Here is a 27,573-nt window from a genome sequence, read left to right on the forward strand (position 1 = left end):
GTGAATTTTAAATAGAGTTTGCTTTAATAGATTTTTAATACAAGGCTTAGTTATAAAGATACATAATAAAAATTGGGAACATGCTAAAAATGATAGCCTTCCTCAACATTTTCACTAAGGAAAAATGCAAAAAAAAATAAAAAATAAAAAGAAAATCCTAGTTTTCTGAATACGCCTGATTTCCGAGACACCCTGTACACCCACCCGAATTGACGAGCATCCCCTTTGCTCGGGGATGCTCTCCCGTAAATGCGAATGCGCGCGCACACGTATCACTGATAAGAGACGGCTTCCTTTGATTTTCCGGCGTAGGACCGGCGTGCCGGCCTCGAGGCTCTCTTTCGCGCCTGCCGCACCCTGTGTTGTGTTGGCGTCGCGACGCATCGCGACACGACGCGCTCGTTCCGCGTGGCGGAACGAAGATGCACCGCCGACAGGTGCACGAGCTTGCAGGTAATTCGGCGCTAAAGGCGTATTCCGAGCGAGAGCATGTATGTGATCAAGAGTTCTGCTCCTTTTGTCTCTCCTTTTGTTCAAATGTACAACTATCAGTTTTATACAACGACTATATACACAGTGATTATAGTGTTTACGCATCGGAATTAAATGGTTCCACTATTGATTATTTGAATGTCGAGACACAAATTTTTAATCCTTTAAATCAAGAATTTTCACCGGCCAAGTTTTAGCTTGAGTTTTGACTATATATGTATAAATCAGCCACATGCTGTTTCAATCATTGAAGAGTTCTTGGAAGAATTTGAAGTCAGTATTTTTAGTGAAAATTTAATGAGACTCCTGATTAATTACACAGTTGTCGATTGAAAGTGCTAAAGTAAAAAAATAAATAATAATTGTTCGTGCTAAATTGGTTCTGTCCTTTAAATCAAGAATTTTGATCGGATAAATTTTAGTTTGAGTTTTGATTATATATATATAAATCAGCTAAATGTTGTTTCAATCATTGAAGATTTCTTGGAAGAATTTGAAGTCAGTATTTTTAGTGAAAATATAATTAGACTCCTGATTATAATACAAAATTGTCGATTGAAAGTGCTGTTTAGTCAAAACAAGCTAAAGTAAAAAAATAAATAATAATTGTTTATTTTCGTGCTAAATTAGTTCTAAGAACACTTTATTTTACAAAAAACTTAGTTGTGTATTTCATTTACTTTAATTAAAACTTTTAATCGAATAAGAAATCATTTCCATATTTAATTTATATTATAATTTATTATAATGTAATTTATATTATAATTCGCGAGTTTATAAAAATAGAAAAAAGATATGCAATATTGGATATGATAGTGTGTGGGGACAATTATAATCTAATATATCAATTCTTTTTTAATTATATCTCTTTAAACTTTTATTTCAAAGGTGAGTATATTCAAATTTTATAAAAGTTCATAAAGAAATGGGGCGATAATATGAATAATCAGGAACATGTTGCATATATATCACTGATTATATAATACTTTCCTATTTCTATAAATAATTAGAGATATTTATCATTGCATTTTTTGTCTAATCAATTTAATTTCTATTAATTTATGTATGCTGGTCACGCGTGCAATATATACTATATATGTGGTGCCAACAGCACGTGTGCTGTAGCCACCTTGTATAACTTGGAGTCTCGTGCAATCGATCGAATAAGCACGACGTGGCACACTCCTGGAAAAGTACCCGTATCCTTGCATCACCCGATATACAAAAGATTGTTTTAAAAGCTCCCTTTAAAATTAATTTTGTTCAATTTGGTATTAACTTTCGTATTTTTGTTTTTAATTTAAAAAAGCACATCATAGCACATATTTGCTCTCATCTCTTATTAATGCTGTATAAAAAGGGTATTATAATATTTTTCTAATCGGCTAATTAAAATTTACTCTTGCGCTCTTTTAATATTTAAATTCAACCACTCATATATTTTATAAAATCATCTAATTCAATAACAGACATACGATTTAATAATATCCTCACATAAATCAAATATAGAGATATGGGTCATGGAGGTACTCATCGAGTAAGAAAAAAAAATAATGCCACTTTGCTCTTTGAGGACCCCGTTGCTCTCGTCTTTTCTACCACCTTCCCTTTCTTAGCCACCCCTTTCGCGCGCAAGCTCCGTTCATTCACTGACAGCTGCAGCTGCGCGAGTTTCTGCACAGGAGAGTAGGTGCACACCCTTCCGCAACTGCAGTTGGCAGTACGCTGCTCCTCGGCTTGCAAATCCGATGTTAGTTAACAGAAATCCGACAACGATTGTAATTCCTCTAACGTTTTATACACTGCTGACGTGTCCCGATACCCGGCTCGGTTTATTATCGCTATCTCGTCAGTTTCCGATGGATATAAGCTCGAGTTTTTCCGTCCGATAAACATTTCCGAGGGTCTTATTGTCATGGAGATGCTTAACAGCGACGATTGAGGGATTGAAAGCGAAAGTGGCGTAAGTCGGCATATTATGTATATATCGCTCAACCTTAAATCGCGAAATTATTCTAAGTTACAGCGTGATATTTTTTCTATCATTGTAAATTCATACTTTCATTATGAACAATATGTAAAATGAATTCCTCGAGTCCGATTATGATGATCAATTTTTGGTTCTACCCCTGAGGCTTAGTAGACGGTCACAATACTAGGTATTGCAATATAGTGTTTACTAAAGTTATAGAAGAGTGTGAGTTTCTCTCGAAGAGCTTCTGTTTAAATAAACATGTTTTTATCAGAAATTTTTTGCCTAACCTATGTATAAATAGTATTATGAGACAATAATTTTATATATATATATATATATATATATATATCTTCCGCTATATATGTATATATTGTAGTCCCGGACGAATTATGAGACACGTGTCGTCCAGGGATATGTTATATAATATTGTGCTTTTCATGATAAGTTATGCAGAATTGCAATTTACGCCATTTATGCTTCAGTTTCAGACGAATTATGATACACGTGTCGTCTGAAAGCGCGCACAGATATGATCGGATGAAGCGTAAAGGCGCAGCTTTCCTCACGAATCTTTTCAAATCGAGAAAGCTGACAGTAGGAATGAAGATTAACGAGGACGAAGAGATGGAACGCGCGCCTAGGGTGGAAACTCCTGGTGAGACAATATTCCTTCATTATTTTTTGATTATTAGAAAAAAGGGTCTCTAAGAAACTTTCTTCGAAAATCCATAAAGCGTCTTTGACTCTTCAATTATTCATTAATCACTTTCATTAATTAGAAATGTACGTATTGAGCGTACCTTGTACGACAAAGAGCTTTTGTTGGAAAATATATAAACCCACCCTCCTCATTAATTTTACATGATTTATTTAGAAATTAATATATGTAGAATTATTCATGTGACAATAACACAGTGTATTGTTGAATAATGTTATTAAATGACAATATTTATTCATTAAGTCGAAAGACAGTAGTTAATGCTGGGAATTTTTTAAAATTTTAATGATTTTATTTCATCCTATTTTTCTAAATTTAATTAAATTAAGATAAAGAGAGGTTCAATTAATAAATTAATTGAGTTCAGTGATAAAATTTAAATCATTGTCCACATATTTAAATATTCGGAAACCGAAATTTTAGTTAAAATAACTATTCCATAATAGGCCAACTTGACGAGCTAGATTGTTTAAGATGTTAAATAATTTTTTTTTATTAAATATCATAAATTAATCATTTAACATCCTAAACAATCTAAGCTCGTTACTTTGGCCTATTAGAATAGTTATTTTAATTTTACACAAGCCTAATTTTTAATTAAGTATTTTAGTTAAAGATCATATATAAAAAAAATTAAAAATTATATTTTGTACTTTATATTCGTTTATAATAAAAGCATAAAATCGCATAATCGATAACACCAAGCGATATTGTCTGCATAGCAATTATTACCACCGCTTGTCGCCGGAGCGGCTCGGAGAACGATAACACAATGTCGCGAATTCCGTCGACCTTGAGCGTGACAGCGGTGGACGTTGTCGTCTCCTGTCAGCCGTCACCCTCGCACTCAATTCTGACCCTGACACCCGGTAGAACACGTAACATCGATCAGGATATGGAGGCGCTCAGACTGAGCCGTCAGGACAATCCTTTCTTACAGGTTTGATCCGATTATTGTTGTTATTCTATCAGAGACGATTTTTGCGATCTCGAATTCTCGAATATTTCTCGAAAAAAAATGAGTATCTTTGCGATTTTTCAGAATTTTTTGAAACTTAAATAAAGGCAAAGTATATTATGAAAAAAAGAAAAAATATCAAAGTATTATAATAACAGTAAATCCTATTTCTTAAAGGTGTAATATAATTGTACGCTTTACTCTGCAATATACATATCGACTCAATTGTGCAAATTTCCTTATTGTTATCACATCAAAGACGATTTTTGCGATCTCGAATTCTCAAATATTTCTAAAAAAAATGAGTATCTTTGTGATTTATCAGAATTTTTTGAAACTTAAAGAAAGGCAAAGTATATTATGAAAAAAAGGAAAAATATCAAAGTATTATAATAACACAGTAAATCCTATTTCTTAAAGGTGTAATATAATTGTACGTTTTACTCTGCAATATACATATCGACTCAATTGTGCAAATTTCCTCTAATTATGCAGGTACTAGCAAGTCGAGAGAGCCTCGTGGAATCGATCGAGGAGTCCGAGTCTGACGATGCGATTTTGATGTCGCAGGTGAGACCCCGAATTCAAATTTTGGAAGACACAAGAACATTTTAGAAATCTCTTCCTAAACAAAACGATAACGAGAGATTCCTCCTTTCCAATCATCTACACTTAATATTCTAAACAATGTTATATACTATAAAAAAATGTAATCTTCATCTTCTAGCCTTCATCAACTCTATCTTGAAATAATAATGACACATATGCTTTCAGGAATTAGGAGACGCGGATCCTCTTACGCTCGCACAGGTACACGAGCACCTGGTTCGCAGTCCACCTCCGGCTTCGTGGCCTAATTCCACAGCCTTCCAGTTTCCCAATCAGGATCAGAATACTACCCCATTCAAGAACGACGCGGTACCACAAGCTAAAAGTCCCTTGAAAACGCCCTCACATCGTAATAACGAGCACGAGCTCTCCAGGAGCGAACCGTTGACTGACATCAGAGGTGAGAATTTCAAGAGAAGGACACTTAGGACACGCACGACATCTCTCCCTAAGAAATTAAAAAACTGACTGAAAGTTAATTAAAAATTAATGAAGAATAGAATACTCGATGGAACGCGAGTAATATCTACGGATATTGTTAACTAGAACGTGCATTGTTTCCTCGGAGTCGATATAATAATTATGAATTATTCAAGATGATATATGTACAATGAATACATATCCTACATACATATATATGTATGTATATAAATATGTATATGTGAGAGAATGGAACTGTTTAATCGAATCGCGGCAAGAGACGAGGAATTCTCCGCGTGTCTAGGCAAAATTATATGCCCAACACATGATATACCTTGGAGATGGAAATATAGATCGTAGCTCTTCGGTAAATCGATCCTTTCGCGATACGAACGTTTACGTCCGACCTTGGCATTGCACTTATGGACACGATCGAGCGATATCTCTCGTTCTCTCTTTTTCTTTCTCGTGCATATATGTGCATTTCCTTATTTTTAACCGGAATAAATTAAGGTTTCTCGATGGGAGGTTGGAAATATTGTAATAAGTAATAATTCTCTATTCTATCGGGACCGTCGAATCAATAAAGCTTCAAGGATATATGATAATATATACGATCGCATCTATCATATCAAATTTCTTTATAAATATTATCGTAATTGCATATAATTTAGAGATATATTTATGCAGGGTGCATCTAAACACGCGCGAACATTTTAGTAGATGATTCTTTGTCGAAAATCAAGAAGATTTTTTACATCTCCCTTTCTGAGGAGTTTTTATTTTTTTCTCAAATTTCAGACAAATTAAAAAAAAACTTAATTTTTCAGGGAGGGATATAAAAATATTTATATTTATATAAGAAACCCTCCTTAATTTTTGATAGAGAATCATTATTATTAGATGCACCCTGTAATATATGATTACACACATACATCTCAACACACATATGTACGTAAATTTTTTTGATAATGATTTTTAACATGTAAATCACGAAAATCGTCAGATACGTGGCGTCTCTCTGAATCTGGAATATTTGCATTTTTGATTACAGATCGGCATTCGCATCCTTTCTCGTTACTACATCCGACGCCGATTCGTTCCTTGTCGGAAGTTCGACGACTCCATCGATCGGCCGATGATAGCGTGCAACTAATGTCGAACGAATAAATTTCGCCATTGGATCTCGATTCGAGTGGTTTCTCGCCCAGAGAGGATATCCAGAAGGATATCGATTCTCAGCCTTGCTGACTGTTCTTCGCGAACTGCAGCGACTGCAATGTTGACGGGTTGGAAGGAAATTTCGTATGTGGAAACGAAATTTTTGATTGATTCTGGACAGGTTTGTGCTAATTAAGAGGCTCACTGAACGAAGAATCAAGTCAAGATCTCTATTTGATCAGATTGAGGCTATGATACGTTTGAGATTGATATGACAGGATCACAAAGCGATTAATAACATTTTGGAGCATGATTTTTAATCGCACTTAAAATTTGTGAAATTTGGAAATTCAATAGTTTCTTGAATTTGTTTTTCAACTGTAAAATTACTTCTCGCGGAATGCTTATGCGGAATATATAATTTCAATTGATTTAAATATTGTTGATTAATCTGATTGTATATGTGTCTCGAAATTTGTGTATGTGTGTGGGCGTTAACAATCTTTCAATAAGTAATTTGCAATTACAATCATATATTTTATCAATATATAGGCCTATTTTTTATATAATCATTTTATAAACAATCAAAATACATAACATCGATACACGTTTTCACTATTTTTTTTATTTAATAGTTAAATAATACGTTTTTTATTTAACTTATTCATTCACGGATAATGTATGAGTAATTAATGTTAATAATTAAATGCGCGCAGATATTCAGAAAATATTCACTCTTTAGCTTTTTAAAGGTACGTCAAACTGACGAGTCTAAGGATCCAAAAATGTTGTGGAACGGATCTTATACATGCTATAGCTTGCAAAAGATTTTAAGAATTGCACTATTACATAATTAATACTGAAATTAACGAAAAATATTATCTCTGCTAAATCGTCAGCTGGGAGAGTTAGATGAATATTTAATATATTGGGTTTTCAAGTTTTAAATTTACGTAATTCGGCATTTTCGCAATTATATATCTTTAGACTTTGTCTCAAAGAGCAATATATCGTTATGTAATAATCGTTAAAGCACGCGATGCATAATTATTAAATTATTACCTATTACATGATAGTATCGAAATCTATTGTTAATATGATAGTTATTGTTGACGCACATGTCTGTAATTATTCGTGCAATTTAAATGTCTATTTTGTGTAGCTGTTTTACTTGAATCTTTTCTCTATATCACTGAATATATTAATTAATGGTTCTTATTGATTGTTAAGCTAGTCAAAAATATTTTTCTCAATCAATTATTATATCTAGAAGTTTCTTTTTTTTTATCATATTATATTGCGAGAAAATGATAAATACAGAATGCACAAACATTTTTCCGCTATTAAAACTCACTTTTAAATACGACTTAAAAATAATAATTGCACATGAAAATAACCAACCAAAAAATAATTGTAGTGCTGACGATGCGCCAAATGTACAGGCCTCAATTAAACAATTCCTCAAATTAGACGAATAGACGAATAGTAGTAAGATCTTTTTTATGAGACAAAGCAGTGGATGGATTTATCGCGATAACGATTTACTTCCGATATTGAAAGTAACATTTCTTTTAACGATAAAAACCGTCGTCAATGAATTCTCAACGAATCAGAAATATTCTTATTTATTCTTCTTTTTCTAGAATGATGTTTTTTGTAAACAATGTAAATAGAATCTGACGTGTTCTCTCTAACTAGAAAAAAATTATTACAAAGTTATATATAAAATAGTTGACATTTTTTTTCTATGAAAATTAAATAAAATTATATTAAATTGCTGCACTTGAAATGTTAATTAGCTTTGCCAACATGCTTCTCTTAAATATTAAATCAATTGGCATAACAATATCTATATTTTTATATTGAATTTTAATATAATTAAATATAATTACTATAAAATTCCATTGAAATTATTTGTTATTTATAAAGTAAAAAAGACTTGATATTAAACTTTCTAAAAGTTTTTAATTGTATATTTAATTTATTTTTAATTTATCACACGCACGTATTAAAATTACAAAACACCATAGAACCCGTCAGTTTCTTGTATACATTTGTCGAAAAATATTTGATACAATTTTTGGATAAGTTTAAATGATAGTAGTAATAGGTGGCCAACCGAATGCAGTAGAATTAAAACATTATTAAAACATTATTCTTAAAATTCATGCATATTCATATACTCATTCATGTATAAAAGTCATATAAATCAATCGTTAGGACAACTTCGAACTCATTAATGTAAATTGACATGAGTAACTATATATTATGAAGATTAAAAGGGATAAAGAGGGACGAATTTTCTCTGTGCAAAAACATCTTATATATATAAATACGTCCCACTTTTCGGTCGCGGCCACCCGCCGATGAAAACAGTCGGTGAAATTTTAGCAGGGTTTATACGAACTTTGGAAAAACAGTGTAGTGGAGTACCTATAGAAAATTACTATATATCAAATTAGAGTCCAATTGACTTGGCCATTGAGAGAATTGAAATTAATTATATTATACTGTATTTAGAGATCTTATAAGCGTTAGTCTGGCAAGAAAACAGTTCACGGCGAAAAAACGAGGTATAAACTGACAAAAAAAAAGACAGTAGAGAGACCTATTTAATCTAGCCAAGTGTAATATACATTAAAATATACATTCCACACACGTGAAATGAAACGTTCGCGGTATCGAGGACATGTAACGCGTTTTGAAGCAACAGCGAACTATGTTCGAAATTTGTAGCCTCTATTCTGAATATATCCTGTAAGGACTTTTGAGTAAATTAAGTGGACCATAGGTACGATTTTACGTTTTTAAAATAGCTTATAAATTAGAAACTTTGTCTATCTCTTCCTTTGAAAAATGATACACCGAACAAGGACATTATCGAGCATCTTCGTATCAAATAAAGATTCTCTGTAACAAAGATATTTAAGGATCTATAAATGGTACAAATTACATTTATCCGAGAATCATCATTTATCATCGAAAAATTGATGGTATCAGTTGTAAAAAATTCGCGATCCATGATACGAAAAATCCGTAGTAGATAGAAGATAATTAATCGAGATAATGAATAAAGACAGAAAACATTTTCATTAAAGCGGACACACTTTCAATAGCCAAATCTCGCAAGATGGATATCTTGTCACGATGTAATAATGGCCTATAAAAGCATGTATTCATCGAAAGCAATCAATCACATTTAATGACAAACGAAGCGAATGTCTTTTTATCGAGACTGTGAAATTTCGAAGCTGTGCGCGTGTATTAAAAAAATCTTATCACTCATTGCACGCTGCAGATTTCAAATGAAAGAAAAAGAGATTCTCAGGTGGACGCACAGCTTAATTTAAAACATCATGTAAAATGTACATTTACGTAGAATTGCAATTAATTATGAAGTTCTCCATATACATATATGTATAAGGTCTCATAAGATTGAATTATAGTACTTCGTCGCCTCATTTCATTCATAATAATTAATAGAATTCAAGGGATCATTATCGATTGCAACATTGACTATCATCCATTGACTTTTCATTTGTCTTCGCAATTATTAATAACTTGCGGATTATTTGTGCGCAAGCACCAACAGCGAAATAGAGAGTACAAAGCAACGACATAATAAGCATATATTATTAAAAATAAGCAAATTTTATCAAAGAAATAAAATACAGGATGTATCTAAATAGGTGCGAAAAATTATAGAAGATGATTTTTGTCGAAAATTAAGTTTCTTATATAAATATATTATATATTCATATATCCCTCTCGGAGGACTTTTCTAAAAAAAAGAGGTAAAAACGTTTTCCTTTTTTTCTTAAATTTTAGACAAATTAAAAAAATGAAAATATCCACCAAGTTTTTCATGTTTTTAATTTGTCTGAAATTTGAGAAAAAATTTAATTTTTACCTCCCTCTTTAGAAAAATATAATTCTTCAGGAATGAGAGATATAAAAGTATTGCGATATTTATATAAGAAACTCCCCTTAATTTTCGACAAAGAATCAGCCCCTAAAATTTTTTGCACTTATTTATAGATGCCTGTATATAAAAATAAAAAAAAGACTGCAACACATGTCCGAAGTACAACAGAATAATATATCATATACCTAATTATTCATCATAATATAATTCTGATTTATTTCTTGAAAATCTACTTAAACTTTTTATAATATATATGTGTGTATATATATTTCGCTGTTCGTTTTTGCGAACATGAATCAGTGTCGCGGTTATTAATAAAGTTGTAACATACCTAAGCGAGTGTGTGTGTATATTGTATATCGAAGAGACAGGAGAGTGTCCAACACACATAAATTATACACATATAGACACTTGCATAGTATGCGTTTTGCGGTCGCGCAAAATTGGCGCCCAAGATCTCTAGATGTGTTTGTTGTTTTCGAATAAAAATGAAATATATTTGTGTTACACATAACCAATCACTGTTGTATAGTATAAATCTTATCTTGCGTTTCTTACCTTTTCTTTCATCAATCTTCCTTCCTCCACCGTCATCATTAACATCTCGATATATAATATATTATCACATACCTGAAACACTGAAGGCGATCACATCTTCATCAAGAAGACAAAAAAGTTCCGTTGTAGTTCCTTTAGAAGATTCGCCGATCCACGTATTAGTTTTGATCGCGTATCAAAATATCGTCACTATTCGCTATGTCAGATTTTGCGACTCTTTATTCTCGTGATTTCGCACTTATTTGAAATACAGTTTGTTTTATAAATACTTGGACACTTATTTAATTGATCACTCAGGACGACGAAATCATCGAAGCAATCCTAATTGATCCTAATCCCCTGAAGTTCTGCACTTCAAACTCTATTTATGCAGGGAAGGGATCCTCTCGCGCATGCGCAGTGACGTAAACTCTAAAACGTCACAGTCAGCTGACTTTCAGTAGCGTACATAGTTCATCGAGATTTGTGAATAGAAATAAAAAATGATAAATGTAATTTTTCAGAAATATAATATAATTTATCATAATGTTAACATATGTAATATTTTAATGCGCTTAGTCTATCTTATTGATGTGAGGAAAAAAACATTACAAATTTATGCCGATTTTATAAGCACTAAATGTTGCATCTGACAAGAAGGATCTTTCTTTCATGTGACGTCACTGTTCGAACTTGGTATCAAATGGACACGTGTTTTAGCCGAGTTTAGGCTAAATTTTCGTCACTCCTTTTCTTCTTTTTTACTGTACGTATATTTGTTCTATTCACAGTATTATTTTGTAATAAAATGTCCAAAAATATTAGGAGAAATTTTAATCACGAATTAAAGCTTAAAAGTACTTGTGAGTAAAAAAATACAATTGATATTCACCGAGAATTATTTCCGAACAGGTGGTCGTCGTGAGAATATTTAATCTTACGTATAAATTTTTTTCCTCTAACACATCTTTTTTTATTTACAGAAAAATGGAAGAGTATTTGAAAAAGTTGGCCGTAGAGCTATATGATGTCCAAGCCCTGAAATTTGGGGACTTCAAGATGAAACTTGGTTTAAGAACGCCGGTATATTTCGACCTGCGAGTGGTAATTTCGTACCCGAAATTAATGGTAAATATATTTACACATATATATGAATGATATAACACGAGAATCCATGACAGATTTATATTTATAAAATATAAATTTTATGTATATGTATAATTTATAATATTAATTATATATTATGTAACTTATATATAATTTATTATATTAATTGTATATTATATATCTTATATAATTTATTATATTAATTATATTATATAACTTATAATATATATAATTTATTAATTACTTTATTATAGTCTAAGTTAGCAAGAGCTCTGTGGACTCTTTCGGATGACACTACAAAAGTATCCCAAATTTGTGGAGTTCCGTACACAGCATTGCCATTAGCCACCCTGATCTCTGCGGACAATGACATTCCGATGTTAATAAAGCGAAAGGAGGCAAAATCATATGGCACGAAGAAGCTGATCGAAGGTGCATTTTCACCTGGTGATAACTGTGTGATCATCGAGGATGTCATCACGAGTGGTAGCAGTATTCTGGAAACTGTTGATGCTTTGAAGAAGGAACATCTGAATATAACAAAAGCATATGTGATAATCGATAGGGAGCAAGGTGGCAAAAAGAATCTCGAGAATCATGGACTCAAGGTCAAGAGTTTGTATGTGATGTCGCAGCTCATGAAATATCTTCTTGAGGCTGGAAAGATTACGCCGGAAATTGTTAAGGATGTTGATGATTATCTGAAAACAAATCAGGCTCCGAACGTTTCTGTTCAAGGTAATTTACTCTTTGATATTTCATATATACTTATATAATTTATCATCTGCTATAATATCTGTTGTTTTTGCTTATAGGTACTGTAGCTATACCAGATGACAGATTGAGACTGTCATACAGTAAACGCGCAAAGTTAGCAAAAAATCCATTAGCCTCGACTCTGCTGGAACTAATGGAGTCTAAACAAAGCAATCTGTGTCTGGCAGCTGATCTGAAAAAAACCGACGCGATTTTAGAATTGGCAAATGTAGCTGGTCCTCACATCGTTGTGTTGAAAACCCACATTGACATTATAGAAGATTTTAATGAGAGTTTTATTCTTCAACTCAAGGAGCTAGCGAAGCGGCACAAGTTTTTACTGATGGAAGACCGGAAATTTGGCGATATCGGCAACACGGTGTCGTTGCAATATAGATATGGCTTATATAAGATCGCCGAATGGGCTGATCTGATCACAGTGCATCCGGTATCCGGCGCATCAGTTATCGACGCGTTAAAAAAAGGTCTGGAGAACATCACGGAACCTCGTGGCATCTTTCTTGTCGCTGAAATGTCATCCAAGGGTGCGTTGACTACCGGTGATTATTTGCAAAGCGCAGTGTCGATGGCGAAAGAGGCATCTGACCTAGTGGTTGGCCTTGTGTGTCAATCCAATCTTTCTGCGGAATATGGACTGCTCCAGTTGACGCCTGGTGTCAAATTAGTCAAAAGCGATGATGGATTAGATCAACAATATCACAATCCAGAATCGGTTATCAATGCGGGTGCTGATTTGGCTGTTGTCGGTAGAGGCATCACAGAAGCCTCCCATGGTTATTTAAAGGCTACTTTGGAATATAAAAAACATCTTTGGAATGCGTACGAAAAGCGGATAAAAAACTCGTCCAATAATAATTCACAAACTATTTTATAATCTTTTTTCATATTACAGCTGGGTCTGTAAGTTTTAAACTATATAATTATTTGTTCTTTATTTTAATGATTTGCATATAAGGTTTACCTTCAAGTATTTTGTTTATATATGACAATTTTGAACATATGGAAGATAAACATACAGTTTATATAAAATACTATGTAAAACTACTCATTAGATTATAGTAAAATAATACGTAAATTAAAGTCATACTGCTTAGGCATTTATCTTGTTTATATCATTTGGATTTTATTTCAAATATGATGTGCCATTAAATAAGAGAAAGGTATAATGAAATTGATTAATATTTTTTTTACTTTTTTATTTTGTCTTTTATAATTATATAATGAAGAAAAAGAAATTAACACTATATTTCTTTGAAATTTACCATTAAAGAGATGATTTTTATATATACATTTATCTTGCAGAATAATTAGTTTAATTGATATCTATGCACAACTTATTCCATAAAAGTAATAAATAAAAAAAGATGTATTATTTTTATACGAAATATATAGTGTAAAAACATGTAATAAATGTATAAAATTTCGTAAATTCTTTAAAGATTCTTTCAAAAATTCATGTTCATTCTTCAAAAAAGAATCGAAATAACATGTATATCTCTGGCACCAAATAAATATATGGTTTTACAATAATATATAGAAAAATATAATTTTGTATCTGTTATTATTTCTTAATTATATAATAAGAAAAAGAAATTAACACTATATTTATATGAAATTTGCTATATTAGAGTTGATTTTTATGTGCACATTTATTCCGCAGAATAATTATAAGTTAATTATTTATGTAAGCACATAACTTATTCCATAGAAGTAACATAAATAAAAAAAAGATATATTATTTTATACGAAATATTTAGTGTATAAATACATGTAATAAATGTATAAAATTTCGTAAATCCTTTAGAGAGATTCTTTCTAAAAATTCATATTCATTCTTAAAAGATGAAAAATCGAAATTTAAGATTCATATATGATATCTCTGGCGACAATAAATAATAATATAGCCTTACAATAATACATGCATAAAAGAATATTGTAATTTTGAAAAACAGTTATTATTTCTTCGAAGTGAATTTTAAGAGATTTAGAAGCTTCATTCGATTTTATCGCGTGCGAGAACGATAGATTCGAAGTCGAAGAACCGCGTCCGAGAAAGCGGTCTGACGTTGGCCGCACATCGTCTGCTAGCGGCGATTTTCCCGCGCGATAAGACGCGTCAGGTGTCAGTCGGTCGCCGCTTCGCGTCGCGCGCGGACCATTTGGGGGGGAAAAAATTACGGAGGAACGTACAGAGCGGTTCTCTCTCTCTCTCTCTCTCTCTTAATCATCCGTGAAATCGCGATACCGAATGTCGCGACGGTGACAGCAAGCTGGGAATGCCGATGTAATTATCGTCGATACAGGTAACGATTACCGCTGTTTATTTTTGCGACAATAATCACACGACTTCGGGTATCGTCGACTTTTAGCCTAAAACTTGCCCAATGACTTGAACTTGCAGCGAAAGAATTATCACGATCGAACGGTATAACATATACATATATATATATATCTTTCGGAATACTTGGGAGAATAAACGTGTCTCACTAATTGTGGAGAGTTATGTAATGACGCAAACACAAACACATGTATCGTTTTATAAGTAGAATGAATAGCGTTGCAATAAAAGTTTCGTAATAACGTAATGGTTCCGTGTCATAATGGATGATGCTTTTAACGAGGCGATTTGTTTTGTCTTTGAATGTTTTAGGCTTATTCTTTCAGGCGCGTTTTGTCACTGGGCGAAGCATGACAGAGACGACGACACTGACAGAATTCGAGGAAAACGTGTCCTTCGACGCAGATGATCCAGACTTTGCGCCTTCGCCTCCCGCGATACAAAATGTTCTTCGTGATGCTCGACGTTTCGTGAAAAATGCCAGATTCGACGTTAAAGGTAGGAACATTTAGACACTTCAAATTATTAGTCGATGCTCCGACTTACTTATTTTAACCAGCTAAATATCTATTTCAATCGTTAGGATTTGTGATAAAAGACTTATCACAATCAAACACTGACGTTTTAGATTTTGTATATATGTGTGTGTGTGTAATATATATATTAATACTATATAGCGATTATTTATTCGAAGCGATCTTACACTATTGTTCAAACAACAATTTATATGTTCTATAAATAATTCAATGCGAATAATTTAATCATCAATTTCCTTGATTTTTTATACATAGCAGAGAATATAAAATGTAATAAAATTTAAACAAGCACATTCTGATTAAAATATTATTTCCATTTTTTATTTCTTACATTAATTGATAATAAAAAGACTAAAAATAATACACATGTTTCATACAAACTACATGCGACTGCGTGTTGTATTTTTAGACTTCTCTGTTTGAAGGTTAAACAAGTATCAATGCCGTACTTACGGGATGTCGAACCGAAGTAGGTACCGTTATTTCGTATTGCAATATTATAATATACATGTAACACGATATAATTTTCCTCTCGCTGTGATAGTTTCTTTTTTTTTTATTCATCTCTAACGCGATTATAAATTACTTAAATAACAAATAAATTAGAACTAATAATTAAGCAATTTATTATTTTATAAATTCATGAACGTCTAATTTTTCAAATAAAAAATAATTCTCAAATTATTTGGCTGTTTTCTTATTTTTATTTTGTTCGCAATAATTGAATAATTAAATCATTCTTTAACAAAAAATTAAATTATTAATAAGCATATTTATTATTGTTTTATTTTTTTAATACAAGTTATACATATTACATACATTTATAGTAATAGCATCGTTAAATTGTACTTTATTCTGGAATAATTGACAAAGCTTGTTTATCTAATCGTTCTTAAAATATATATAAAATATCGTTACGTATATCGAGATAAAAAGAAATTAAGGAAACTCTAAAGTAATCCAAGAATAGAAATTTTTTGCGGGGATAAAAGTTCTTGCGGTACCAGCCATCAATTTTTTGCGGTGCAGTCCCAAAGGCAAGCACGTTTATATTAGCGTATTAATGTGTGACACGCGCGCATACACACACACACACATATATATATATATATATATACATATTTATATTTATATTTAAGCGACCATGCGTTGACCATTTCGGTCACGTGTGACCGATGCGTGCGATATCACGATTCAACGTTGCGGCGCGTGTAAATTTTAATATGCACAACGCAAAGTTTGCGCGTTCGCACGGATATTCGGTATTTCTGATGAATAAAGAAAAGAACGCAGTTTAGCACTTACTTATGCAAATCGTTCGTACTTTCATCCTTTGATTTTCCATTCGACTGCGATGAATAAATTAATATGATGGCACGATGACAGAAGTGTTAGTTTTGCAAAGTAAATTTTTTTTTTACGTAAGTCTTTTTCATAAACATATTTGTTTTCTCTAATCTCGAATATTAGATGCAAAATTTGTTGAAAAAATATTCCTAAAGAATCCGCAAAATATTTTAAAAAAATGAGACACCTTTGAAAAAAACGCGTTTATAACCGTTTTGTAGAAATGTTATTAGTATTGCTTAATTATTTAGATAAGGATACCTTAAACTTCAATGAGCAAATAATGAATCATCGTTATATATCGATTATTATTATATGATATTATATGATATCTCTGATATTCTTTATCTGATTCTGTTATCGCTGTAGAATGTAACGAATTAAAATGACACGAGAGAAATTAATCTCTCTGTGAAATTAAATACTTTATATTCATAAAATAAAAAATTTAAAAGAAATTAAAATTTTAAATTGAACACAGTTATACAATATGAAATCAACTTCAATTTTTTTTATTTTGAGATTTTTATTGCAAACTGTGCTTGATGTATTCAAGCACAATTTGCAATAAAAATCTCAAAATCAAAAAAATTGGTGATTCCATATATATTGCATAACTGAGTCTAATTAAAAGAGAAATAAAATCAAATTTGATTTTTCAAATATTTTGTATTTTAAAACAGTTAATTTATGAATATAAAATAAATCTTCATTTAAAAATATTATATACAATTGTTTGTGTTTTTTCCTTTCTTTCACGTTAAATTTTTCAAAATTAATGATAATATCAATATTTTTATACACGGAGAGAATTTTCGCTTAGAATATTTTTATTGTGGTAAATATTTTAATTAAAGTTTCTTTAATTAATATTTACCACAATAAAAATATTAATATGTACATAATATAAATTTTACTATGTACATATTAATCGAAAAATTAATCGAACATATATTATTGTCCCACGATTACCATGATTTTCAGGGTAAATTCTAAGAGAAAATTCTCTCTGTGTATAAAAAAATTGATATTATTATTATCATTAATTCTGAAAAATTTAACGTTCATGGAAGAAAGGAAAGAACACAAACAATTTTTTAAATAAAGATTCATTTTTTCTCTCCCTCTCGAAGATCGCGGAATTTCAATTTCGCGGAATCAATTTCCGGTTGTTGATTCAATTCAATTGAAAATCCGCGTATATTTTTCGCATATATATTCCCGCTACTATTAATTCACGAATATTCTCGCGAGGATGAATCAGATCGGACGAAAACGAGGATCTTCTCGGAAGGATCGGTCACGTGAGACACGACGCGACGACGTTCCTTATCTTTGTGCGTCTCGCTCCGCGACTCTATTATTATATTATACTAACATGCATATATACACAGACACGCGCGCGCGCGAAGGGCACGAAACTCGATCTACAGACAAAATTGGATCCACGCCGGCTATCGCCTTTCTTCCCGAGAACTCGGCGTATGGCGCGGCCGACGTTGGTGGTGGTGTTAAATATACGTCTCTCACGTGCACTAATCGTGTAGATAAAGAGTATCCCTTATTATGATAGTGAGGAGGACGCACAACAGACGCTCCCTTTTCCGAAGGGTATCATTTGGGTCTCCTGCAGATTCATCGCGTTTTGTTCTTGCAATTCCCCAAAATTGACGAGTTTATTATATATACAAGAAATTTGTTATTAAGAAATTTTTTATAATTAATGTTTTATATATATAATTAGAATAATTTCATTGTATATTTTATTTAATATCGCGTGTTCTCTTCAAGAAACTTTTGAAATTTAAAGATTAATTTACTATAATTTTTTATTAAATATGTATGATATATAACGTTGTATTTTATATATTTTATATATTTTAAATTTTAGATAAAGAAGTCAATTAATTTTTTGTTTATAATTGAATTGTGTGATATATAGCATAGCAGTTCTCTAGCATATCAACTGTATTTATTTTACATAGTTATCCATTAGATGGCGATCAAGAAGCCTTTCTTTTCTTTAAATGAGAAAAAAAATAAAAATTCTTACGAAAAGTAGTTTTTATATTTTATCGCATATTTTGCGAAGTAAGTAAAAAGTTTAACATCAATTTCTGATTTTTCAAAAATTGATATATTTCCTTTTTTAAAGAATAAGTTTAATATTTTATCGCATATTTTGCGAAGTAAGTAAAAAGTTTAACATCAATTTCTGATTTTTCAAAAATTGATATATTTCCTCTTTTAAAGAATAAGTTTAAATAACAATCTGTTTCGATATAATTTTTTTAACATGCGGAACGGAATCACACAGAGTTAATTTAATCGACTTTAACTTTGTTAAAGTCAATTTTTTGGGGGTGCTTCGTTCTTTTATAACACATATGTTTTGCCTCTGCATAATGCATTCTTTTGTTACGTAATGGTGTCGACTTTTATCGCCGTAATGCAACGCCTCGCCACATTTAATTACTGATTGATATAAAAGAAAAAGAATTGCTGAAAAGAACATGTTGATAAAAAAACGAACAAGTTCAAGTTCAAGAAAGATTAAATTACGCATGCATGTGTTCTCCGAGTGGTCTTCATGTCTTCATTGCACACGTGATTATTTCGTGTCCTCCAGTTTGGTAACACACGTGGAATCTCATTAGGATCTTTCGTTTTATCATGATGCTTCAGGAGATCTTCCTAATTAGATCTGCATCCTTTTCACTTTTTTTTTTAATTTTAAGTGAAATAAATATAATCAAAACATTTCTGAAAGAGAAAAGAAGAAAAAGTTGAGAAAAATAGAATTAAATAAACGGATGATGCGTGTGACATTTGTTGCTTTTGCTCCGCTTCCTGTCTTTTTATTTTCGTCAATATATATATATATACGAGTTTCATCATCTTCTGAAAGGTCGGAAAAGTTAATGTTTGTTTCTCGTGTATAAAAAATTTCTGTCGAAACAGAAAGTTGCCGGGTTTATCGAAGACCCCCTGCGTACTTACACGCGATAACCTCTTTCTATTTTCACTTTGGCGCCAATGATAACAGTAATAAATCATCCTGTATTCCGTATGCATCTCAGAAACGTCTTAGACTTCGCTAGCTTTCTCTCGATTTATCCCTGCAAAATCAGTATCTCGTTTTCGACAAAATTCTGGCACCTTTTATTTTATATTTTAAAAAGAACTTAAGTAATCAAAAATTAAGGATTCCAAGAAATTAAATTGCCGATTTTACGTTTTGTTATATATATATGAATAATAATTGCGATAATAATTTTATTTCAATCAAGGCAAAACTGAAATGCAACGCATAATGGAATTTTTTATTTTTTTACATCTTTAATTATACTTAAAATTTTTTTGTTTTTGTAATTCTGAAAATTTATTTTATATATTTATATATGAATAATAATTGCGATAATAATTTTATTTCAATCAAGGCAAAACTGAAATGCAACGCATAATGGAATTTTTTATTTTTTTACATCTTTAATTACATTTAAAATTTTTTTGTTTTTGTAACTCTGAAAATTTATTTTTATCGTGAAATTTTATTATTTTGAATGAAAAAATAGCGTTCAAGTGTCAACGATTCGCACGTTATCGATCACGTGAGCGTCGAAAGACAAGATGCGCGCAGTATAAATTTATCCCTCAGCAATACACAAACTCATCGCTCTTAGCGTTTACACGCTGTAATAATCCAAAGTGCAGCGTCTAGACGCGGATCACTTTTTTTTCGCGGCGACGACGACCGATATGTATACCCGAACGATCCGGAGCGAGAGATTGCTATTCAGAGTTTGACCGTGTTAAAAAAAATGTTAATGCGTAGAAGCAAGAATAGGCAAATATGATGTAATATGCCCGACGACATATTAGATATACGCAAAAGTTTGTGTATCTATACACGGAGAGAATTTTCTTAGAATTTCACTTTTGATTACTCTTTGGCTAATACAGTCTCAGATATTTTGTAATTTTCGATTTAAGAATAGTAAAAGAAATTAAATATTATACAATTATAATGTATGTATATTACATACAGAAAGTATTTTCTCTTAGAATCTACCCTGAAAATCATGGAAGAATTTTATAAGTTTCTCTGATTAATATTTGTCACAATAAAAATATTAATATAATTTACCGCAATAAAATATAAAGTTGATTTAAGAATAGTAAAAGAAAAAAAGTAAATATTATAAGATTATAATATATAATAATATATATTACACATAGAAAGTATTTTCTCTTAGAATTTACCCTGAAAATCATGGAAGAATTTGATAAGAGTTTCTCTGATTAATATTTGCCACAATACAAATATTAATAATTTACCGCAATAAAATATAAAGTTGATTTAAGAATAGTAAAAGAAATTAAATATTATAAAATGATAATATATATTACACAGAAAGAATTTTCTCTTAGAATTTACCCTGAAAATCATGGAAGAATTTGATAAGAGTTTCTCCGATTAATATTTGCCACAATAAAAAATATAAATAATTTATCGCAATGAATTATAAAGTATGTTGGATTAATTTTCCTATGCACATATAATTCTTATAAAATTCTTGCGATACCCATTATGTCTAGGAGAAAATTCCCTCCATATGTATCGACATAAATAAAGATGAAAATGCGGCTATTTCTCGTTATTTACCTTTATTATTAAACATTGCATGCGCGTGACATGCAACGTTGTGGTTATTTGCAAACAACCAACGCTGCGAAATATGAATATTTATTCGAGTCATCGCGGATGTACCTTTGCATCGTTAGCGCGACATTCGACATGGATCCGGCCAGCTATTATTGATTATATACGGACGATCATCGCCTGCAACATGTGATATCGCGAAGCGAATCCATCGAATCGTATTCGTCGATAATAATTCGATCACGTTTCTGCTGGATGCACGATGTCGATTGTAATTTTGCGTAGTCTCGCTTGTTATGCAAGCGCCAGAGGAACGGACGATAATTGTGTAATATTTTGACGCGATATTAATATATTATAATATATAATATTGCGGAATCAAATTTTTTAATACTTTCTCGGTGCCCCTTTCAATGAAATTCATCCTCGAATATGAATCATTAAAAAGATTATATTTTAACAAAGTTCATTGAACTCCCTTATCAAATGTTCGAATTTAATTGTTATCAAAGTCGCTTTCCGAAAAAAATCTCTATCTCTCGGCATATTGTTTTTTTATTATGACTCACACAATAAAGAATATTAATATATTTCTGCGCAAGTATATACACGGTTGAAAAATTTTTGTTTTTAACAGATATAACATGTCCCAAACGGCCCACAGAAATTGTTTTGTTAATTTAACATAATATGGATATGTTAAATGGAGACACAAATATTGTGTTAATATTTTAACACAAAATAAATGCAAAACTTCAAATAATTTGAAATAAAATTTGTGTAAAATTAACATACTTTTAATGTTAACAAAAAATATGTTAATTTTAGATTTTATCATCTCCAGTTTGATTATAAAATAGAAAAGCAACATTTTTTTTCTGCAATTTTTAACAGAAAAATCTTGTCACTAATAAAGCAGAACATATTTATTGTGTAAAATTAAAAATAGATGCATGCACATTGTGTTATTTTTACATTTTTCTTCAGTTGTTTTAATAATTTAATATTTACGTTCAATTAACAGAACAGTAATATGTTAAATTAACACATGAATATTTAACACAAAAATTTTCACGGGGACCGTTTTTTCTATTGTGTATGTGTACAGGGAAGTTGTATTAAATTCTTTCTCGCTACACTGTAAAAAAATATGTAATATATTACACAAAAATATGTAAAATTACATAAATAATAAGTGTAAAATTACACGATAAATAATAGAAATGTTTACCTTTTTATTATTTATCATGTAATTTTACATATTTTTAATGTAATTTTACATATTTTTTTTATAGTGTAGGATGCTCTGTTTCTAGAAACATATTGATTCGAGAGACTGAATTAGAGAATATGCGGAGGCGAGCATAGTTCCAGTATGAAACACAGCGTGAATCAAATCTAATATATCTCCCAGGAATCGCTTTTGTCCGAGTATGTCAAACTCTTTATCGATGTGAGCCATTTAATGAGACGGAGGCGTTAGCTTGGTGCAATGTCAAGTTCAATATAGTGAATGCCGCGATAATCAATTTGTTAACTTCTAAACCTGTCAACTAAATATTATTTTGTTCATTGAACATATAGAGCATTTAAATTAGATACAACATATTAAATTTAACAGAACGTATATTTGATTTAAATATTATACTAATATATGTTCAATGAACCAAATAGTAATTTAGTTGAAAGGGATTTAGTCAAGTTAATTATTTTTGTTCTCAGTGAGAAGTGAAAGAATGTATAAAAAAACTTACAAAATAAAAACCGTTTTTATTATAGCAATAAAATAAAACTACTTAAATAAGAAAAAAAGATAGAAATATATATGATTAAAAGGGAGAAATTTGCAAAAGCGTGAATAATAATAATTTGACTTAATTTTAATAACATCTTTTGTAATTATCTGCCTCTCTTACGTGATTTAAATGAAGCTGAGCACGCGATCTCGAGATTGTGCAGTGTCAATAATGATGCTCTCCGGGGGAGATAAGTCTGATGAAAAATACGACTCACGAGGAGGTCTGATAACCCCACCGAAACTTTTCTTTTCATCATCTCTTTATTCTTTATTGTTGACAATTTAAATTGTTTTCGCTATCGGATGTTTATTTGCATATTAATATGCGTATGTTTTGTCGCGACATGTGTTGGTGGCATGGCGTGATATTTACGTAGAAAATTGTGTAATAACTTTATCACACACACAGTTTATAGCAGAGATTTTATTTTCATAGATAACGACTCGCCGGCTCTTTAACATTACCGTTAACCTCGTATCATTTTCTATAACCGAGATATCGTTTTACAGTCATTACTCAAATTACATTCCTTTGTCTCACGATGGACAACAGGGACCCAGAGACTTTTTTAATCTTCAAAACGTTTTTATTTTATTTATTTACTTTTATTAATTAATTTTATTTATTTAATATGAAGTTTTTTTTAGAAAAATAATATGTATGTCTAGAAATAATTTTTTTTAAATATACATTGATATATTTTGTGTAATTTTATTTATAGTATTTTTTATTATAAAATAGAGAAAGTACTTTCTTTGATATTTTTAATGGCAATAAAATCTTGTTCCGGAGAGATGTGATACGCCGTAGAAAATGCAAAGTGCTCTCTCTCTTTCTTTTCTCGCATTTTACATGCATCGTGCATATATCGGACAAAAACGAGCTGTCGAAACGCTCTCTCGGGACATTTACTAATGTGTGAACACACTTTTACTTCTTGCTCTATTAAATTTTTGTTTAACGCTTCAATCGCGTTATGGTGTTACCTCGCGATTTTAGAAATAATTTTTTAAAAATATACATAGATCAGGGTTGGGTAAGTTAATGATTTTTTTAAACAAAGTTAAGTTTAAGTTAATTGTTTATAAAATTAATTTAGTTCAGTTAAAAGTTGCACGAATAAAAAATTAACTCAGTTAAAGTTAAGTTAAAATTAAATTAACTGAAGTTAAATCAAAAGCTAATTTTTAAAAACATTACATTAAATTAGAATTTTGTTTGTTAATTCTTTTAAAATTTGTAATAACAAACAAAGAAATTTTGATTTTTATATAGAAATATATTTTTTAGTAATTACAATTGATGACAAATGAATATAAAAATTAATATAATACTTAATATAATACTTTATTTTAAAAATAATATACCCAACCCTGACATTGATATATAAATTTGTGTAATTTTATTTACAGCATTTTTTTTATTATAAAATAGAGAAAGTACTTTCCTTGATATTTTTAATGGCACTAAAATCTTGTTCCGGAGAGATGTGATACGTCGTGGAAAATCGCATTTGCCTTCTCTCCGTTAAGAGAACGTTTATATGCATATTATATGTATATACTTTTATTTTCTCATACACAATCCAATTGTTTATATTCTCATTTATTTGATCATTCTGGGATAAACTTCCGGGATGAGTCGCGAGTAGACCGTGATAAATTCCACCTTTGTCTCGCTACATGACGAGATGAATAATATAAAGACCTCTCTTCTCTCGAGGTCTCCTACGTAAGGTCCTACGTAATTTAATTTATGCGGTCTCTTTGCGTAGAGCACAAAGCGACAACGTAAGTTCTTGGGAAACAATTTGTCATTCACCATACTCTGCGTTTAACTACTCATTATAATTGTTAATTTTTCTACGTACGTCACGGAATTCATTAACAAGTTTTTTTCCTCTACGCTTATTGAAAATATGTATAATAACTAGATCAAATTCAAGCTCTTTAAATAAATACAATAATGAACAAAAATTAATGGCAAATAAGAGCAATAATTTAAACTTTATTTGATTAAATCTCTACATATAATGAGACTATGAAACGAATAATCGAATAGCACTTTCTCTTTTCTAAAATTGCCATAAATGAAGTCGTTAAATGCAGAGGATATATTGGATTCAATTGATTTAATTTAACATTCTTGAAATTGCTATTAAAGGGGTCATTCCCGAACTGTAATTCTGTCGGTAGACTTCAAACGAAATTCTTTCTCGAGACGGTTTATTTTAGCGTGGGCTCTCCTCTATACATATAATACAATAGATAAATAAGGCGAAAACATGTATACATATACACTTTATGTACACTTGCTCCAATACACATACATGCGCGAGAATAAGCAATTTCCTTAAACGAAGGAAGTGGGCAAATACCTAACCTTCTCTCTATTAGGGGTCACAACCTGAATGGCGCTTTACGAGCAGTAAAATGCATTCACGTGATTGACACGTGCCGCTTCTCAAGCAACTCGATGCTTTGCGTCGTAAACAATATCCATTTTTTCTTCATTTTGCGAAATTGTATCGGTATTTATCATTTATTCCACGTAGATTTCAATTTGTATCCTTAATTTTACTAAAATTCATTCTAAAATCAATACTAGTAACGCAATATTTCGATATATCTGTGATATATAAAATATATATCTTAAGATATAATATGAAATTGAAAAACAACTTTTTTATGTAAAATATATAAAATATAATTATGTAGCATACTTTGTAAAAATTTTATAGAGTAAAAAATAAGTATAGCAAATCGTATATATATTATTATATATTTTATATATAGAGTTAAAAATAACTATAGCAAATTTTATATATATTATATATATAAAATATATATATATAATATATATAAAATTTGCTATACTTACTTTTTACTTTATAAAATTTTTACAAAGTATGCTTAATATATTCTGCTCATTAATTAACGAAAGACTGTTGTGCGTGTCGAGTTTGATATAAAATTTTTAATATATTTTATTTGAAGAAGACAAAGTTGGATCGTTAACCAATGAGGATTCCGATGAATATATGATGTTTTTATTGTGGTTTATCTCGATTCACTTGTAAAGTTTATTCTGGCGGAAAAAAAAACATTATACAAGATAAAAAATCTATTTTTAGCAGCAGTGTTGTGTGTGTGTGTGTATGTCGTGCATCTTTTATTAACTAAGAATTTTACATTTAAAAATATTCTTGATAGAATTGCTGATAATTTTATTTGCATGTGCGAAATTGTTCTTCAAAGAATTCAAGCTTGTGTGCGCAATTTTGTGTGTATCAGTAGTACAATTTATCATAATTGAATTTTTCATAGTTTAATTAATTTTGTATGTAATAATAATATGAATTTTACGTAGAATGAGGGTTCCTATCTTTTCTTTGTTTATATATTTTAATTAAGACACAATTCTTTGTCTATTAAGAAAAATTTGATGAAAAATTATGCCAAGTTTTGATCTCAAATAAAATTTGTAATTTTTATATTTTTATTTTTTTCTGTAATTTTTATATTCTAATCATTTATTGCATACATACACACATAACTAGTTTCTCAAATTAAATAATCCGAAAATTTCTTTATTCGTTGTTGATGCGAAATCATCTGATGATTGACGAAGCAATTTGTCTTGTGATATTTTAAAAACCGCGTTAATAAAATAACAGCAATGTCATTGTGTTTGCGGGTTCCATCACGTGTTTATGGTTAAACCGCATCCGTATGTCGACTTTATTGTGCGCTAATAAATTAAACTTATATTTACTAATCAACAAAGTCTTTTTTAAGACTAGCCGTTTGCAAGAGGACGCTTCACATGAGGCGATTTCGGTTTACTCGAATAATTATTCCGCTTCGCGCACTTATTTTTCACTTTGAATATACTATAGACATTTTACCAGAAGTCTGTTATTTCTGGAAATTGTTTAAATGGCAAACTTTTTTAGCTTTGCTCGAATTTTTTCTACAAGCACGAATATTATTTATCTTGTTCTAAAATTGTTATGTTAACAATAAGTACACCGAAACAAATTTGTTAACTTGATTAAATTTTTTAATTAAATATTATTTTCTTAATTGAACATAAATATTTAAATTAAATATAATATTTAACAAAATCGTAATTTAATTGAAAGGTTTATTCAAATTAACAAATCTTTTTTTTCAGTGTATACACTGAAAAAAATATTTATGTAAAATTAC

General features: G+C 30.5%; 3 protein-coding genes across 7 annotated transcripts in view; all 3 read left to right on the top strand.

Moving 5' to 3' along the window:
• Positions 1-220: 220 nt before the first annotated feature.
• LOC114932513 (uncharacterized) lies at positions 221-10,772 on the top strand. 2 transcript variants are annotated; one of them, XM_029304754.2, is made up of 6 exons: positions 221-453; positions 2,950-3,122; positions 3,908-4,125; positions 4,639-4,713; positions 4,918-5,152; positions 6,227-10,772. In XM_029304754.2, the coding sequence occupies exons 1-6, from the start codon at positions 236-238 to the stop codon at positions 6,340-6,342; spliced, it is 1,035 nt and encodes a 344-aa protein (XP_029160587.2). In that variant the 5' UTR covers positions 221-235; the 3' UTR covers positions 6,343-10,772. The 2 variants fall into 2 exon arrangements, with proteins under 2 accessions (XP_029160587.2, XP_085339157.1); XM_085483031.1 differs by lacking the exon at positions 221-453 and adding an exon at positions 2,167-2,455.
• A 691-nt stretch (positions 10,773-11,463) lies between these two features.
• r-l (rudimentary-like) lies at positions 11,464-13,864 on the top strand. 3 transcript variants are annotated; one of them, XM_029301466.2, is made up of 4 exons: positions 11,464-11,561; positions 11,779-11,923; positions 12,157-12,640; positions 12,718-13,864. In XM_029301466.2, exons 2-4 carry the CDS (start codon positions 11,783-11,785, stop codon positions 13,551-13,553), a joined length of 1,461 nt encoding a protein of 486 aa, XP_029157299.2. In that variant the 5' UTR covers positions 11,464-11,561; positions 11,779-11,782; the 3' UTR covers positions 13,554-13,864. The 3 variants fall into 3 exon arrangements, with proteins under 3 accessions (XP_029157299.2, XP_085339154.1, XP_085339153.1); XM_085483028.1 differs by lacking the exon at positions 11,464-11,561 and adding an exon at positions 11,568-11,658; XM_085483027.1 differs by lacking the exon at positions 11,464-11,561 and adding an exon at positions 11,644-11,707.
• Positions 13,865-14,798: 934 nt separating this feature from the next.
• Positions 14,799-27,573, top strand: part of Pino (protein pinocchio) — a 49,049-nt gene continuing 36,274 nt past the window's right edge. Inside the window, exons 1-2 of one of the 2 annotated variants that reach the window (XM_029304672.2) lie at positions 14,799-14,982; positions 15,330-15,515. In XM_029304672.2, coding sequence (XP_029160505.1) covers positions 15,368-15,515 — 148 coding nt within the window. In that variant the 5' untranslated portion in view covers positions 14,799-14,982; positions 15,330-15,367. The remainder of the gene's footprint in view (positions 14,983-15,329; positions 15,516-27,573) is intronic. The other variant, XM_029304680.2, reaches the window with a different exon arrangement.

The sequence above is a fragment of the Nylanderia fulva genome, unplaced genomic scaffold (genome assembly GCF_048542155.1).
Source record: "Nylanderia fulva isolate GAGA-0341 unplaced genomic scaffold, ASM4854215v1 Scaffold23, whole genome shotgun sequence".
Classification (NCBI taxonomy): Eukaryota; Metazoa; Arthropoda; class Insecta; order Hymenoptera; family Formicidae; genus Nylanderia; species Nylanderia fulva.